The sequence below is a fragment of the Phocoena sinus genome, chromosome 16, assembly GCF_008692025.1.
Source record: "Phocoena sinus isolate mPhoSin1 chromosome 16, mPhoSin1.pri, whole genome shotgun sequence".
NCBI classification, from domain to species: Eukaryota; Metazoa; Chordata; class Mammalia; order Artiodactyla; family Phocoenidae; genus Phocoena; species Phocoena sinus.
Genome location: NC_045778.1, coordinates 79942186 through 79961093, shown reverse-complemented (window position 1 = coordinate 79961093; position 18908 = coordinate 79942186). Strand labels below are relative to the sequence as shown.

The window sequence follows — 18908 nt, the reverse complement described above, 5'->3', positions numbered from 1 at the left end:
TGTCAGCCCCACAGTGAGGACCCACTGGAAGAGGAAGCAGAACCCTAGACTTGGTTGATTCCAAAGCCTGTTGCCACCACAGTGAAGCCAGCCCGTGGTCCCCGGACCAGAGTCTAAGAAGGATTCTGTTGCCTTAGAGGTATATGTCAACATCTCGAAGACACTAGATGTTAAAAGGCTTATGACCAGGTGGACCTCGTTTTATCGCACTTGGCAGATATTGTGGTTTTTACCAATCAAAGATTTGTGGCAACCCTGGGTCCAGCACGTCTCTTGGAGCCATTTTTCCAACAGCATTTGCTTACTTTGTGCCTTTGTGTCACATTTGGATAATTCTTGCAATATTTCCGACTTCATTAATACTACGTTTGTGATGGTGATCTGCGGTCAGTGATCTTTGATGTGACTGTTATCACTCACTGAAGGCTCAGGTGACGGTTTGGCATTTTTTAGCAATAAAGTTATTTTTTAATTGGTTTTTTTAATGGACATGGTTTTTTAATTTTGAGGGGTTTTTGTTTCTTTTGTTTAAACTTTTTTCTTTTTTTGTTTTTTTCCACTCACTGCAAGGCATGTGGGACCTTGGTTCCCCAACCAGAACCCGTGCCCCCTGCAATGGAAGTGCAAAGTCCTAATCACTGGGACGCCAGGGAATTCCCTTGTTTGTTTGTTTGGTTTTAATTAAAGTATAGCTGATTTACAATGCTGTGTTAGTTTCAGGTGTATGGCAAAGTGATTCAGTTGTACGTATACATATATATATCTATTCTTTTTCAGATTCTTTTCTTTTTTTTTTTTTAATTGTGAATAATATTTTATTTAGTCATTTTTGTTTGCAACTAAAACTCTTGCAAGGAATTTGAGGACATCCTCCTCCGACACTTGCAGGACATGAAGGGCTCTGGACATTGTGGAAGTTTCCCTTTAAGTTACGATGGGAACCCAGAACAATGCGGTAGGGACCCCTGTCGGGGGTCTAGCTCAGAAAGCCAGATCCTTCTCCATTATAGGTTATGGCAAGATATTGGGTGTGGTCCCCTGTGCTATGCAGTAGGTCCCTGTTGGCTGTCTATTGTACATTGTACTTGTTTTTTTTCACGTGATGCTACCGTACACTCAGCACACTACAGTAGAGTGTAAATGTAACTTTGATACTCACTGGGGAGCCAAACAGTTCGTGTGACTTGCTTTCCTGCGGTGGTCTGGAACCGAACCCGCAGTGTCTTGGAGGCGTGCCTGTACCATCTTGGGAGGCGGAGCCCACACCTCTGCACATCCGTAAGGACAACAAGACAACCAGAACCAGCATGGGAGCCACGTTACCTTCACCACTTCGCCGCCATCCACCTTCATCAGCTGCCTCAGGTTCTGGTGCAACAGGTTGGTGTTGGATCGCCACTTCAGCAGCCCCAGCAGGTCCACTGGAAATGGTAAACGGACATCAGCTCCTCACAGCAAGGACTCTGTCCCCCTCGTTCACCCATCATGTGAGGTCCTCTAAATAATTTTTTGAACAGATGAACCAAGCCTATTTGGAAACGTTCGCCACGTAAATATTTCATTACTTTCTAGCAACATCCTTGACACCCAGTGTGACTGGATGCATTATTTCCAACTACGTTTACCATGAAATGATTTCCACGTGGAAGCTTTCAAAAGGCATCTGGGGAGGTCTTCCCTGGTGGCGCAGTGGTTGAGAGTCCACCTGCCGATGCAGGGGACGCGGGTTCGTGCCCTGGTCCGGGAGGATCCCACGTGCCGCGGAGCGGCTGGGCCCGTGAGCCATGGCCGCTGAGCCTGCGCATCCGGAGCCTGTGCTCCGCAATGGGAGAGGCCACAACAGTGAGAGGCCCGCGTACCGCCAGAAAAAAAAAAGGCATCTGGGGAGCCTACGGAAGAGGGACCGGCCTCTCGAACCCACAAGAAGGCAGATCAGAGCATGGAAGAGGGACCGGCCTTTCCAACCCACAAGTAGGCAGATGAGAAGAGCAGCAGGCCTGCAAGGCTGCTGGCCATTCAGTGCTGTCCTGGCAGCTCCTGCCAAGGGGTTTTCTCCTGTTCAAGAATAAGATTCTTAGGTTTTTAAGGTAAAATAATATAAAATAAATAACCAACATAAATTCAAGTACTGAGAATGCAAGGGGACAGTCCCCAAAGGAGACAGGAACCCTGGCCCTGGAGACCACTGCTGCACTGAGCTTGCCACCTTTACCAAGTCCTGGCCCTTCCAAAAGTTTCTGTATGTTTCTTTTCTAATGGAAAAATTGCAAGTTGAACGTATTGGTTTTTGCAGACTAAATGTGGAAGACCATGTTGAGAAATGATTTTGTTTAAGGCATGAAAACAGAATCCAAAACATCTCTGGGAAAGGACGTCTTCATCTGACGTCATATTAATATCCCATCACGTGAAGAAACACAGTTAGCAAAGCACATCTAATTTCCTGTTTTTGCTCATCGGGAATGAACTTCTGCTACAGAAACTGTCTGCATAAAAAAAAACCCTAGTTAATACTGAAAAAATATATGTAATTTTGGCAATAGGTAGAATTTCAGTGAACGCAAGACACCAGTTATAATTCAAGGATCAAACCACACAAAAGGCATACAGGGGATGAGCACCAAACACACATTCTCATTTATATCACCTTACCCCCAAGTACAGCCGATGAAGGGAAGAGTTACAAACAGGAAAATGTGAAGGGGACAGCATCCTAGTGTCTTTAGAATGCAAAGAGAGTAGACTCAAACACCAGCCGGGCCACGCCACCAAGATGTGACCTTGGACAAGTACCTTCACCTCAGTTTTCCTGTCTGAACAATGGGCACAGTGTTACCTGGGTCACAGGGTTGGTGCAAAGACTTAAACGGCAAGATGTGGAGAGAGCACTTAGTGTGACGCCAGGCAGGAAGACCAACAGCAGCCACCCACCGAAGAGGTGAACATCTTAGCCGTTCATCATGAAGGTTAACGTGTTTTCATTTCTAACTGAAAGTGAAGTCATGAGAAAGGCTACATCCTGCCCAGACACGCTCTCAGTCCCAGGGTTAATGGAGATCTCCATCATAAGAGTTACCAGCAGTTCTTTTTGTGGGTTTTTTTTGTTTGTTTTATTTTTAAACAGCTTTTTCGAATGCTAGAAGGTACCGCTTATCTTTGGTTTTTTGTTCGTTTGTTTGTTTGTTTATTCTTGGCTGCATTGGGTCTTCATTGCTGCACAAGGGCTTTCTCTAGTTGCAGCAAGCAGGGACTACTCATCGTTGCGGTGCGCGGGCTTCTCATTGCGGTGGCTGCTCTTGTTGTGAAGCACGGGCTGTAGGCACGCAGCTTCAGTAGTTGTGGCATGCGGGCTCAGCAGTTGTGGCTCTCGGGCTCTAGAGCGCAGGCTCAGTAGTTGTGGCACACGGGCTTAGGTGCTCCACTGCATGTGGGATCTTCCCGGACCACGGACTGAACCCGTGTCCCCTGCATTGGTAGATGGATTCTTAACCACTGCACCACGAGGGAAGTCCACCAGCGTTTTTTTTAATGGAGGTGAGTTAATACTCTGGATCCCATTCATGCAAAGTTAGTGGCACTTTGGATTAGAGGGAGGCTGAGGTTCATCTCTGTGTTGTACTTTTGAGAAAAGATACAGCTGGGCAAATTAGCAGTGGACAAACACCTTTGAGGAGGGGCAGCTTGCTCAGCCCCACACCCTCTCTGTCCCCTCTCATTCCCAGGGAACCACCACAGTTTGGCTCGTAATAACTCTCCACCTCATGGCTTCTCTCTCTCTAATTACATAGTAAGCTGATGGGGGAGAGGAACCACGTCTCCTACTTCTTTTTATATCCCCCAAAGCATCCAGCATAATGCCGAGAACAGAGATGTTTAATACAAACCTCGATGAATAATTCAGCCACACTTTTCCCTAAGAAATGGAACTTCGCAGTAATAAGACACAGTTTCAGAAAAATGACTCCCTCAAATGAGAATCTGGGACTCAATGCCAGAGGCCAGTTGGGGCAGCCCCATCTTGCACACACCTGACACGCCACCATCCAGAAAAGAGGCATTGTTGGCTGGTGTGAAATGAACAACAAAAGATGTGTCCCCCTCACGCTTAGTGAGCGGCATCACATCGGAATTTCCTGGTTGCCTGGCAACAGCCACTGGAGAGACCAGCGTGCTGTGCCCCTCGGTCCCCAAGAGGGGATTACCCTGTGTCTGGTGAGATTCAAAGAGCTTAAGGGTGAGAGGAGGTGGGACACATCTCCCCAGGAAATTACTGTGACTTAATACCTTGAGAATGTCCTAGTTCACAGTTGTCTTCCCCAGGGATATGTGGGTTAAGAAGGATTCTGTGCGTGGGCCTCACAACCTAACCGTTATTCAACACACTGTTTTAATGGGGAAAATATATTCAAGTTCCAAATAACAACTTCCGAACGTGCTTTTGGAACATGACCCATTTCTAAGAAGGTGGCTTCCCACACAGTGAAGATGGCAAGACAAAGCAGAAGCTTAAGTGCCCCATTGGACAGGCTGCCCTGAGTTAAATGAAGCCCTAGAAGGAGTAGCCAGCCGTCAGGCTAGTTGACTATCAGGGCCATATCCAGAGGGTAACATCTGACCCACGGGGTCATCATTCCTATAAGCCAGTCTCAAGTCAGCACCCGCCTTGCTGACAGCATGCTCCCTGGGCACTAAACTTGCAAACTCCCTGTGCATAATCTACCCCTCCCCACGCGTGCACGGAACGCAGTGCCCCAGGGAAGGGTTTCCATCTGCTCATGGAGGTTACTAGAGCAGGCAGTGAAAGTCTGATCAGGACCCACACTCTCCACTACCACGCAGGGCCTTCCAGATGACAGGTTCCTTCTGTCCTGTGATCAGCCTGTTAAAGTCCAAACGATGACTGTCCCTCGAGCCCATCCGAGACTACTGCCAAGCTTTACGGACAACTCCCGGGAACACGATTCACGACAGCAACCGACATGAATAATCAAAATCCGTATCAGTGGCTGAGAGGAAAACATATCGGATTTTCAAGCTGACTTTCAAGAGAACGTAAAGCTACTCTGCACGGCTGTGAGACCATCACATTTGGTGAACTCGATTTTTCAATGTAAGATCTGTGCAGAGGACCCTCTGCCTCGACCAGACAGTGTGCTCTGAATCAGGAGTGCCCCGGCCGCACGGCCATGCCTTGGGGAGGCTGCGAGTCCGTGGGAACAACGCCGAGCATCCCGGCCCGCAGCGCGGGGACACTGGGCACCATCTGATGCTGCGTTAAGGTCGCACTTTGGTGTGAGCGCGTCAGCAAGGGGTGCCTTATCTCGCTGTCAGGGGGACTAGAGATGTCGTCAACACCAACTTGTAAAACTAAAGGTAACTGGTCACTATCTCAATGAGTAGCTGAGAGAGGGGAAGACCCAAGGAGGGTAGGGGCCTCACCCCCTAGAGCTCCCGTAGCCCTCAGACAGCCCTCTGAGGCAGGCATTATAGCCAGGGTATAGATGAGGAAAATGAGCTCAGAGACCCTAGTTCGAGGTCATTCCCAGGGTTATTAGCACAGGGCCAAGGCTCAAGTTCAGGGCTTTGGTCTGACTCCAAATTGTGTGGATTTCTCCCTTCCCTTGGCCAGAAAGCTTTTTTTTTTTTAAAGTAAATCCATTGCTTTATCTCTCTTTGAGGTTCATCCTTAGCATAAAATCAGAACGTGAGTTTCAAAGCAGAACAATGTCACCCTCTCCCTCTCTCCTTGTCCAACAGCATCCACACGGGCCATTACGGAGGGAAGGTGCGAATGACTCGCCGGCAGGCTTCAGGGACCTAAGGAAGCCTCCTCCATTCAGCAGGGAGCACGAGAAAGATGGGGTTGAAGGAGAAAAACTCCAGGGGCGAACCCGTTTCTGGCCCCAAACTCACCGTTCTGGGTCAGTTTGGTGGAGCACACGAGAGTTGAGATCTGGAAGGAATCTTTACTAATGGTGCAGCTCCCAAGACTCTGCATGCTCTTCCCCGTCGCCGAGTGGCCCTTCTCTTCCAGCTCGGCTTTGGTGGACGGCAGGCTCAAGTACGTGCCGGCGTCTTCCAGCTTCTTCGCTTCGGCCTGTGGGTTTAATGATGCGACAGGTCAAATACAACTGACAATCCCATGCAATATTTTCTACCCCTTAGGATCCTTAATCCTTTCAACCGTCATGATATTTGCTCTTTATCATTTGCTAAACCACTTATTTTACTTTTTTAACTTTTTATTGTATATTGGAGTATCACTGGTTAACAGTGTTGTGTTAGTCTCAGGTGTACAGCAGAGTGATTCAGTTATACATGTACATGTCTACTCTTTTTCAGATTCTTTTCCCAACTAGGCTGTTACATAATATTGAGCAGAGTTCCCGGTGCTAAACTGCTTATTTTAATGATTTCCCTTATTCCTGGAGGTGAATTCACATTCACGCAGAGGGTTTTCTTAAACAACACTTAACGTGTTACCGTGTATCAGCTTCTCTCCTCAGGGACAGCTGGTCATCTGAAATGTTCATTTACATAATTAAATGTTGCTAGATAGCAGTGTTCTCACAAAGACGGGAAATGTCAGCTCAGGCCAGGAAGCCCAGAAAGACTTGAAACAGTCAATATTAGCAACACTGCACCAACAGAAGAGCGTACCTTATAGACAATAAGATCGTGTTCCCCGTCTCTTAGGGTGGTCCCATCGTAGCGCATCAGCTTTACAAAAGCGAGTGCGAATATCTTCTCGGATTTATCCTTAGCTGCAATAGAAATTAATAATCATTTTCTACTGCCATCACGACAAAAAAGAACACCATAAAATGCTGCAAGGGCTGCCTTTCTGAAAAAAATTACAAAACTGTTCTGACAGATGTTAAAGTAAACATAAACGGAGATATAGACAACGTTCACTTATAAAAGGATCAGCTGTGCTCAAACTAATCTGTAAATTCAAAGCAATTACAATCAAAATCTCATGGGAGAGCTTCCCTGTGGAACTTGAAAACTGATTCTACAGTGAAGGACCAACAGTAGGAGGATGGTTTTGGAAAGGAACGTGGAGGAAAGCCTGCAATACTAAAACCCAACGGTAACTGGAAAGTGGTAACAATGAAGACGGTGGGTTTTTAACACAGGGATTCACAGACCAGTGGGAACAAACAGGGCATGAAAACACAGGCCATTGCAAGTGACCACTGGAAGGGACAGACCCTTCAGAGTGTCAGCAGGGAGAAACAAAACAGATGGGTGCTCACCTCACACCCTCCACAAATAAAAGTCCCATGTGGACTAAACACCCTACTGTGAAATGTTGTTCTCTTTGGCAAGAAAGTCCTTCCCCCAGAATTAGCACGTGAGACTCATTCTCTCACTTCGTTCAAGTTTCTGCCAAAGTATCACCTGCTCTGAAGTGAACAGCCTGCCTAGAAGAGCAAATGCCTACCCTGGCCAGTTCTTCACAGTCGCTATGGGCTGTTATGTTTTATTTGTTCAACAAAATTCTTATGCTGAAGCCTAACCACCCCCCGCCCCACCATGTGGCTGTATTGGAGAAAAGGCCTATAAGGAGGTTCTTAGGATTAAAAGGTCATAAGGGTGAGGCTCTGATGCTATAGAACGGGTGCCCATATAAGAAGGGAAACAGACACCAGAGTGGTCCCTCTCCGTGTGAGCTCACAGAGAGAAGGCGGCCGTCTGCAACCTGGGAGAGGGTCCTCACCAGAACCTGACCATGCTGGTACCCTGATCTCGGACTTGCAGCCTCCAGAACTGTGAGAAAGTAAATCTCTGTTGTTTAAGGCACGCAGTCTATGGTATTTTGTTATGGCTGCCCAAGCAGATTAAGACAACAGATTACCAAGAGATTACCAAGCCTGTAGGGTGTCTGTGCATGAGAAAGGGCCAGGGGAGGGGGAGACAATGACGTGGTGCTTATTGTTAGTTTCACCCACTGGGCTTTCCCATGCACAAGACATTGTGTATTTTTTCACTGCTATCTCCCCAGTGCGTGAAATAGTGCCTGCTATATATGTTAGGTACTCAAATATTTGTTGTAGATGGGGAGACGCCAACAAACAAGTCCTTTCAGGGACTTCCGTGGTGGTCCAGTGGGTAAGACTCCGTGCTCCTAATGGGGGGCCCAGGTTCAATCCCTGGTCGGGGAACTAGATCCCGCATGCATGCCGCAACTAAGAGTTTGCATGCCACATCTAAGGAGCTGGTGAGCCGCAACTAAGACCTGGTGCAGCCAAAATAAATAAATAATTTTTTTTAAGTCCTTTCAGATAACAAATAAAACAAAAATTGGTGGCTTGTTAAAGCGTGCTGATGGGAACAGGGACCACCCAGCTGGATGGTTGGAAAAGGTCTCTCTGAGAAGACCTTCTTGATGACGTATGAGCCAAGATGTAAACCCTCCAGGAAAAGAGATGGCCAAACACGGAAGCCCTAAAGTGGGACTGGCCTGCCTTGCTTGGGGACTGGAAGCCCGTGTGGCTGGTGAGTGGTAGGCAGTGAGAGCTCCAAGGTGGGCAGGTGCCAGATCAGGTAGAGATAGATGAGGAGTCTGGACTGAAGAAATGGATTTGTGATGAATTTTTCAAGATGTAAGCTGAACACAGCACGGAAACACTGAGTTTCAGGGCTAGAAAAGACCTTTAAATTATAGATCCCATGGGCTCCCCTGGTGGCACAGTGGTTGAGAGTCCGCCTGCCGATGCAGGGGACACGGGTTCGTGCCCTGGTCAGGGAAGACCCCACATGCCGCAGAGCGGCTGGGCCCATAAGCCATGGCCGCTGGGACGCCAAAAGAAAAAAAAATTATAGATCCCAGATTCTCTTTTTGGAGATGAAAGGACAGAGGCTGAAGAGCATACATCTGCCCACCTTGAGTCAGGGGCTCAAAATATTTGCTATAGGACATCACTGCCTGAGATACCACGTCTCGTTAGTCTTTGCGTTTCTGGTGTCCATCGGGTCTGGCACACACATTAGGTGCTCAATAAATGCTAGCTAATTAGCTGGATGAACGATTGACCAACCAAAGCTAAAGGGAGGGATAAAAGCAAAAAATATGTACTTCTAGAAATTGAAAGAACTTTGTGAAAGGGTTCTTAAAAACATAAAACTCAGTGTTCGGGTGAGAAGGAAGAGATCCTTTTAAGTTTGGGCTGACATGAAAAAAATTAAAAACACATCTCTCTGAAAGCAGCTGCAGTTCAGGACACGTGACCATATCTGCCAGCAGAAGGCTTCCCCTGACCCTACTCTTAAGTAGCACACAATTTAAAAGTGCACCTTTTATTAATACTCTGCATCTTCACACAGGGGATGGACTGCATTTATTACATCCTCATTAGCAGCCATTATGAGGCAGACAAGAAATTTACAAAACGTCAGAGGCCACAGAAGAAGGCCACGTGCCCCAGAGGGCGGGCAGCGCTGGCGGACCCAACCCGCCCCCTGCAAACAAGGGAAACTCGGCTCCTGGCAGGCCGGCCCCAGAAGCCACTCATCTGCCCGCATCCACATAGAACATCAGCTGATGCGTTCGGAACGGCTAACAAGCTGCGGCAGAGCGTCAGACGGTCACACCAGCGCCCAACGTCCCGGCCCCAAAGACAGCTCCCGGTACGAGAAACCCCCTCACTTTCTTCCACTAGGGGTAAAGAGCGCGCATTTTGCCTGGGGCGGCGGGGAGGGCACGCGGCGTGGCCTTCCTCCCATTTCTGACCCAGAGCATCTGCAGACGAGGCCGCAGCAGGGGCCCCGCTGGCCCCCATCCCGCCGGCAGCGGACAGCTCGGGACGGCGTCAGCATCACACTTGCAATGCTCGACACGTTCCCCAAACCCCACCAGCTGTGGCCGGGGAGACTTCATTAATTACGCAAGTGTGTCGTGGGAGGCTGGGTGATAGCATCTTGTCTATAATGAGTACTTAAAACTGACAAGAGAAACAAGGATTCTGAAAATTAAAATGCTACCAAAGAGATCCCTCTGCCCTGGTGTAATCTATTAATTAGAGAGAATGAGCTTGTTCTAAAGAGGGAGCGTGCTTCTGAGACAAGTCCCCTGTGCATTCTAGAACTTTGTCCTTGCCCTGCAGCAGGGCTCCCCACCCTCTCCTCCCCTGCAGCCCATTCGCACCCCCGGCAACTTCCGGTGTGCAGGGCGCTGGGCCCACCACACCTTCTGGGACTTGGCTGAGGACATACCTGCCCCCAATTCCTCCAATCACCCACCTGAACCTGCTCACCCCGCACCTCTGCCTAATGCACATGACGCTCCCAGGCCGCTGCTCCGCACGTGGCTCTTGCGAGCCCATCTCACGCCTCAACCCAACCTAAGTCTGGCAAGAGGAGAACTCTCTGTGTGAGCTGCGTATACAGCAGGTGCTCAACACAGACCAAATGACGGCAGTGGCCTCGGTGCTCCCCAAAGGCAGGGGAGACACAAGGACTGAGGTGGGAACCAGAGGCCTTCCACTGACCATCAGGTGACTCTGGGCCACTGAGGTGGGGTCTCTGAGGCTCAGTTTCCTCATCTGTAATGTAGGAAGCGCCAATGATCTACCACATGGCATCGTGGTGAGGACTCATCTAAGTAACGTGGTACAAACACTTGCGCCAGGAGAGAGTAAGAGCACGATGAACACGTACGAAGAGGTGTCCGCGTCCGTCCGAACATCCTATCCATCCACGTTTCAGCCATCCAGGAGTGCCCACAGTTAGCAGACCCCAGCCCGCTGCCTGGTGGCCTGGATTTGGCCCGAAATGGGGCGGGCCCGGCTTTCCAAGCTGCCCAGACTTCACACCCTGCGCCTCCCACACTGCTTGGGCCCCGACCCCTTCTCAGCTGGCCCCTTAAGCACTGGGACAAGAGGAGGGGTGGAATGATGCTCCATAGTGCTCCCACCCCTCTCCCGGCATCCTCCACACGCCCACTCACCACGAGGGACCCCGTGCTGCTCCAGACCCCTTGGTTCAGCCACCTCCCGGCCTCACCCCACGCAAGCACATCTTCGGGCTGACAGTCACACTTTCCACACACCAGCCCTGTAGTCCTCGCGCCTCTTCAACCTCACAGAGCTTCTCACTGGTCCCACATGGGGGTCTACGTACCCCCAACTTCACGCCTCTGCTCACGTGTTCACCCTCCCGGCTGCTCTCCTGCACCCTTGACTCTGCGGGCTCCACGCTCTGGGGAGGGCACAGGTCGGGCAGGCCCCCAGAAACAGTAAGGAGGGTGGACACACCATCGCAGCAGCGGTGGTCCTGTGGAGCCCTATCCTATGGCCGGCACCCTGCTGAGGGATTGGCAGCCCCTGTGCATTCCCCTCCTCAGGCTGAAACATCTGTGAAGACACACAGAGCCAGGGCTCAGGTCCCCCAACCGCAGGGCTCTGGCCCCCACAGGCTGCCGGGTGCCAAACGCGTCCACCCAGACCACCGTTCCCTCGATGCCGCTGCACACATGACCCAGCATCACTTATTTTCTCAAACCTTAGCCCACTGCCAGATGGATAGAGACCATGAAGGGCAGGGGGCATATCTTCCCCTTGTGATATCTTACTTAGTGTCTAGCACAGGGTGACGCCCTTAGCAGACAATGAATTCAACACAGGTAACGAGACAAACTTCAATCATCGATAATAAATCCTCCCGGAAGGTGACTGATTCAAACTTCTATCCTCCCAAAGTCTTGGCATCACGGCCAAGGCTACACCAACGTGGACGAGAAAAGGCAAGCCAGAGCTCCAGGCACCAGCAGCTGGCAGCAGAGCCAGAGGTCTTCAACGCCGGTGCAAGAGCATTAAAAGCAATTTTTGAAATCTAGGTATTATATCTCAGTGACTTTTCTGATGGATGGGGCAGTATTACAAGCCAAAGGGGAAAGAGGAAACCCAAGGGGTGAGTAGGAAGGAGCGGCACCTCATCAGACAAATTCGAGAAGAAACTGAAGATCTCCTGGGATCAGCTCAGTCAGAGTGGATAGCACTTCACGGGAGCGGGTTCGCGTGGGCGCGGAGCTGAAGTGTCAAGACCTCACAGTGTTACAGTAGCCACGTTCTAGAACAATCCAGAGTAAGTGCATGATAAACACGGGATAACGAAGCGTGTGGTTACTCACAGTCCTGGGACGATCTATGTCGGAAGGTAAACCGGAGGTGACTGCGGTTCACGTCCTCAATGGGGATGGCCACCTGCAGAATAAAGAGAGAAGCTGAGCACCTTTAGGAACATCTTCTCGCTTGATCGGCTTTGTTCCCCTGGAGACATCCTGGACCGCTCTACGCTCTTCTGCACTGCAGGGAGAAGACACCGCACACCTCATCCCCTGTATGACTATCCCAGAAGCAAATGCCCTTTGAAAATTTACACCAGGTAATACTGTCCGGGATGCCGAGCACACTGGACAAGGCAGCTGAATTTTTTTTTAAATGTGATCCTCAGCGTGAAGAGTCTATTTTTAAAAGTTGCCATTTTCGTTTTTAGCCCCGATTCGGAAGTGTCTATATTCCCTCTACAGTTGTAGGGACCTGCCCTCGGCTGCATCAAGAAGGCGGTCCTTTTGTGACTTACAGTAAAAGGAAAAAGACTTAATACCTGCTGCCTTTAAGCCAAGATTGTCCCTAATCTCATAGCTAACATCTGTATTCCAAAGCCAACTGCTGGCCTGGTGTCCCAGTACCCAAGCCCGTGCGTGGTGTGTGGGCTGCGTGGGGGTATCAGCGGGCTGCCTTAGGAGCCTCAGAGCACCGAGGCCAAGGGAACAGGATGCATCTCTCCAGCGATGTCCTCCGTGTATTATCATCTCTATTTTTTTCCATTTGGTGTAAAGACAGCATGCCACACATAAAACAGACCCGAGAAGAGAAAGACAACTGCTATCTTTAAAGGACTCTGTATTTGTCTCCAGGAAAGTCCTGGTTTTAGGTCCAAAAGGAGATGAGAGTAAATGTAAATTCCAAGAAACACCAGCGTGGTTCCTTGGCAACCCTAAAGGACTTTGTTGAAAGTGCCTTGGGGGCTGGCGGAGGGTGTCCACGGTGGGCAGCCCTGGGTTGGGCAGGAGGCAGGGACTTCCTCAGGGTACAAATGAGCATTTCATAATCAACCCCATGGGAAAAGGACCATGCAAATGATACCTTAACTGTCTCAAACCAGCGCGGCTGTTTCACTTGGTAATAAATCACGGACTTGTATTCTGAAATAGCTTCATCACCAGCGCCCGGGAAATCACATGCTTTAAAAGAAGAGGCATAAAGAGATCGCATCGAGCCCTCACAGAGTCTGAGGCTGCATCCATGTCCCCAAGCCCCCGCCCGTTTGATGATCAGAAGGAAAAAGGGCCTTCGGGGAACACCAAAAACCCCATGGCCCATGGAACACCTCCCAGCAATGGAAGAACAGATCTGGCTGGAGCCAGCAGCCAGCAGAAAACCTTGCTCACAAGGCATCTAAGATCTTCATGGCTATGCGGTATATGGGGACGCTACTGTCCTCCATCCTTCGTACCCTTACCCCTAATAACTTTCACCCTGGACTCGCAGCAAGTTGCCTGACTCGGCGGCTGGAGTAAAGGGCTGCAGACCAAAAAGGAGGTGGCAGCACTCTGTCCCTTCTCTAGCCACAAGACACTGACCACTCGCCTCTACAGAGAGCGAAACCGGTAAAGCCCAGGGGAAAAGGGCAGGGACACTGGACACAGGCCACCCAGAGAGAAAGGATGCCACCCACCTCCTGGCGCAGCTGGGCCTCAGGAGCACCCACAGGGCACTGCTCTCGGCCACGTGGGCCCAGGGGAGCCCAGGCTGCAGCCACGGGCCAGAGAAGCAGCTGGCGGAGGGCCCCAGCTTGGGCTCAGCCTCCAGTCCTCAGAGAAGGCCGCAGCCTCTGAGCACTTCCCAGGGCACCCGCAGGCTGTTGTGACCACGCAGGAGGAGGTCTTGGTAACCACCACCGAGCAAAGCACAAGGCTCAGAGGCCCAGATTCACAACCCAGTTCCACCTCTCATGAGCTCTCTGACCTTACGCAAGGTGACTGATTTCTCTGGGGCTCAGTTTCCATCTGTCTCAAAAGATGCTAATAACCGTATCTGAACTTCTAATGTGATCATTCGCCCTCTGAGCCTCGGGTTTACACCAGCAAGTGGGACCCCAGGATAGAGTTTGGAAAAGAAGGTGGTCAGTTGGACTTCCCTGGTGGTGCAGTGGTTAAGAATCCGCCTGCCAATGCAGGGGACACAGGTTCAAGCCCTGGTCCAGGAAGATCTCACATGCCACAGAGCAACTAAGCCCGTGTGCCACAATTACTGAGCCTGCGCTCTAGATCCCACGAGCCACAACTACTGAAGCCCATGCGCCTAGAGCCCATGCTCCGCAACAAGAGAAGCCCGCGCACCACGGCAAAGAAAGAGTAGCCCCCGCTCGCCGCAACTAGAGAAAGCCCATGCGCAGCAATGAACACCCAACGCAGCCAAAAATAAACAAATAAATAAAAAGAAGGTGGTCAGGACCCCAGGGTCGTCCTGAGACAGGCCGGCTGCTGGGACCCGGTAGAAACCAGCCCTCTTAGGCAAGGGAAGAAAAGGAAGAAAGAGCAAACACTCTTCCCCAGAAATGAAATTGTGGCTTTTGGCATTCTGCAGCAGAGCCAAGGCGCACACTTGGGAAGTAAAACTTAAACCTACAGGTTCAACTTTGCAACAATCAATACCTCCAGTCGTTTTCCATCTTCGTCGTAAACAGACACTGTAACCTCAACGTTCTTTGCCGTCGTTTTGCTTCCTTTATCAAAATCTCCTTGAACTAATGTTACGTAGATATCGTTTCGGACATCACCTGGGGGGAAAAAATTACACCTTTAAAACCAATCCATAGGGCTTCCCTGGTGGCGCAGTAGTTGAGAGTCCGCCTGCCGATGCAGGGGACACGGGTTCGTGCCCCGGTCCGGGAGGATCCCACATGCCGCGGGGCGGCTGGGCCCGTGAGCCGTGGCCGCTGAGCCTGCGTGTCCGGAGCCTGTGCTCCACAACGGGAGAGGCCACAACAGTGAGAGGCCCGCGTATCGCAAAAAAAGAAAAAAAAAAAAAAAAGAAACCAATCCATTATTCACAGTGTAACTGTGATTTTTGCCATTCCTAGCAGAGTATCATAAATACTGTATTAGATGATTATGAAATATTTTCTACAAAATAGTGTCCGCATTTAACAGCATGACAAAGGCAGTTTTCATCACTATAAGACTTGCAAGAGGGGGCTTCCCTGGTGGCGCAGTGGTTGAGAGTCCGCCCGCCGATGCAGGGGACATGGGTTCGTGCCCCGGTCCGGGAAGATCCCACATGCCATGGAGCGGCTGGGCCCGTGAACCATGGCTGCTGGGCCTGCGTGTCCGGAGCCTGTGCTCTGCGACGGGAGAGGCCACAACAGTGAGAGGCCCACGTACCGCAAAAACAAAAAAATACTCTAAAGCAATTATACCCCAATAAAGATGTTAAAAAATAAAGTGGATGGATCTTAAATAAAAATAAAAGGCATTTAAAAAAAAAAAAAAAAAAAAGACTTGCAAGAAAGAGGAAAGTGTCAGGGCCTCTAATTATCTGCTTGGTGTTTCACGTGGGCAGAGGAGCTCTTACACTCCATGGGCAGCCCATGCCCGGGGCAGCTCGAATGCTGTCAGTGGGTTTGCGCAGATGCTAGCCTCCCTCCCCCGCCCCAACCCCCAGCATCCACGGCCCACTGCAACCCACATCGCCACCCCTCGTTAGGGCATGGCTGCGGTCATCTGAGGCCCAGTAGCCAAGGAATACCCCAACACCCACTGGCAAACCAAGGATAACCAGCAACACTGGCCTCCTTTTCGTTCCACTGAGGAGTTGAACAAAAACAGTATTTGAACCACAAGCCAATGTCCTGAGTTGACACTTAGGATCAGGGACTAGGGATGGGTCAAGAGAGAAACTTTCTGCAAAGAATCCTCTCTCCTCCTGGCGGGCAGTTGTCAAGATCCTGAACGGGGACACAGGGAGCAAAGCCTCATACATTTTTTAAGTGAGATGGGCCTTAAACTGTGCCCCCAAAAAACACAACCCCACACACACACGCAACAAATGAGCTCAAGACGCTGCCTCCTCCTGAGAATACACAAAGCCCCTGGTAATGGTCCGACTGGGAAAACTTTGCAAGCTTCATTAGCAGCATGATTTAGAGGGAGCATCGCTACGCTCTGACGGCTGCTCTGCTGTCTGTCTGGCTGCCTCGACAGTGTGGCCAGGAGCAGCAAATGACCTGCTCCGGGCAAAGAACAAGGATCCCCAAAGAGAAAAAATCCCCTTGGTTTCTTGTTTTTCTTTTGCTTTCTAGACTGCTCTATTCTGGCTTTTAATGTATCCAACTATTAGATTAAGCTTTCATTTAAAAGTCATTATTGTAATAATCCCAGCGGGTTGCTACCACTGCCATAGTAGCTGCTGGAAAAGAAGTAGGGCTGTGATCGCCGATAGCGACCACGGAGAAGTTAAGAAGGATGGCGCACAGGGCTGGGGGCAGGAGGCAAGGCTGCCGGTCCAGGACCTGCCGCTAATTAGCTGTGTGACCTCAGACCAGTCACTTAACCTCCCAGGCCACTCACCACTAAACGGCCTGGTGGATAAGGCGGGTAGTCTGTACAAGAGCTCCGCCTGAAAATTCTATCAAAGCCCCAACGCCATCATCAAAAAGGGCCACAGCAGCTTCATACGGGCCTCATCAGCTAGAGAGGCAGCATGCGCTGGGCAGGGAGGTGGCTGAACCTCAGGGTCCCCTCCTCCGATGGGCCTAGGGATCCTGACTCCAGCCCAGAATTAAGACCCCATTTATAGGAGGTCAATACCCCCGATGGGCACTCACTCACAAGAGGGTCTCAGCAAATGCCTCCCGGGCTACAAGGTTCTCATTCTAGGGAGGAAGGAGGCTGGAAGCAGATACAGGCGGCCCACCCAAGCCTCCAGCCGCCTTCCCAGCTCCGGCGACAACTCTGCTTCCCCACCAGGATCCTTCAGAAGGACCTAGGGATTCCCAGCAGGTCATGAGGAGGTAGGAGAACCAGCAACAGTGACACAGCCGGCTCTCCCACCGTGCAAAGGAGATGCACGTCTCCGTAAACACGCGTATACAAGAAGGCACAGTTTCTGCGAGGCTGAAGGCGGGGGTCTGACAGAGCCCCCCCAAAAGGGTAAGGTGCAGTGCTCACAGCCTCTCAGTGGTCACTCAGCCACCGAGGATGTGGGGGACTCACTCAAGCCGTGCTTGCTCGCTGTGGGAAGCCCAACCCCAGACTTAGGACATGGAACAAGCCAGAACAACGATCAGCTGCACAGTTTTCCCAGGCATCGATCATGAGATTATCATAGAGGTTTAGACTTACTTTTTAAGTCTATCAATTGAAAGGGAGGCACAAGCAGCGTGAACCAGAAGCTTCCCAGGTTTCCCTTTGCACACGAGGGCCTCCTCAGGTCACCCAAGATAAATGCATGATGTCAATGACGTTATCCTCATCTACAAATTTGCACCTTGAATCCAAATGCAAACAGTATGTCCACTCGGAAGTCCCAGTCAATTAGCTGCATATAGAACAGCCTTGACTCATACAAGCAATAGGTGTTCCATCGTTTCTTAACTTGCTGAGTGTCACGCTTACCTCCTCTACAGGTGAGACTGGCAAACATTCAATCTAGCTGATGTTAGATGTCTTTCCTATCGTTTTAACAGACAGAGTAGACAATGACCCACAACAGCCCTGAAAGGCAGAGGGAGCAGAAAGAACATGTCCCTAAAATGCCCTAAAATAAACGAAGCAATAACGTCGAGGCACACTGAGTGCCCAGCTCTCCCTGTGAACCTACAGCAAAGCCCTGTAACCAGGAGGCTGCAGGGAAGCACCGACCACGGGGTGCTTTGGCCCCGTTTCCACTGCTCGTTACCCGTGTGACTTCAGGCTATGGCTTAATCTTGATGGGAATTAGTTCAACACCAATTTGTAGGCTTCCAAGATCCTTATATGGAATCAAGCTAGATTATTAATGGGAACAGTATTTGCAAACCAAAAAGTATCCCACGGTTATCGAGGATAAAGATTCATGCTCCCCAAGATCTCGTTGAGAATCAAATCAGATGATTAATATGAATGTCATTTGGAAACTGAAGGCATATGTAAATATCAGAGGTTAACCTTAACATTATCAGTTTAATAAGTGTAAAACCCATGGTTGGGGTGGGGCGATACTAGTGTGATAACTAATACACACTGAGCGGGTACCGGGTGTAAACATTCACAGGCTTCACGCATGGAACCTGTGCATCCGCCCTGCGGCAGCCTTTGTGCTGGGCTGTCACTTTCTGCTCCCCCTTCCTTCTTTTGATCAGATGTCTATCCAGACATGTGTAGTGTGTCCCTGTCTCCCTCATACAGCCCTTGCAGCTGGGAGGAGCTGACCCCTTCCAGAGGTCCCTGTGGCCGATGTGCATGTCACCACCATCGCTGTCAGGGGTCCCCAGGGGACCTGAGGCCAGATGACGCTCGGCCTGCTTGTTTGGAATCACTGGGTGGAAAGCATGTCGTCTTCTTCGAGACACTGGGATTTGGGAAGAAGGTGGGCACCAGCAGGACCTGTCCCCAGAGGATAAAGTCAACACGCAAAGGAGACAGCTCAGCAGAGGGGGCTGCAGAGAACCGGAGCCAGTGGTCCAGGCTGACCTGGCAGCAGGCTCCGTCCCTTTTCCTCATTCACATGACCGACAAGTATCCTCGGGGTGCGGCCATGTGAGCTGGCCTTGCGTTCTCTGTTACTTACACCCTAAAGCATCCTAACTCCAACCAGGTCTACAGGTAGGAATTATTGTTATTGTTCAGAGGAGGAAACCAC

At 50.4% G+C, this 18908-nt stretch overlaps 1 protein-coding gene across 1 annotated transcript in view; it reads right to left on the bottom strand.

Moving 5' to 3' along the window:
- DOCK1 (dedicator of cytokinesis 1) overlaps positions 1-18908 on the bottom strand; it is a 534414-nt gene that overhangs the window by 422266 nt on the left and 93240 nt on the right. Inside the window, 6 exon segments of the mRNA XM_032607328.1 lie at positions 1324-1421; positions 5914-6097; positions 6661-6764; positions 12134-12206; positions 13152-13242; positions 14715-14847. Of these exon segments, the coding sequence (XP_032463219.1) occupies positions 1324-1421; positions 5914-6097; positions 6661-6764; positions 12134-12206; positions 13152-13242; positions 14715-14847 (683 nt within the window).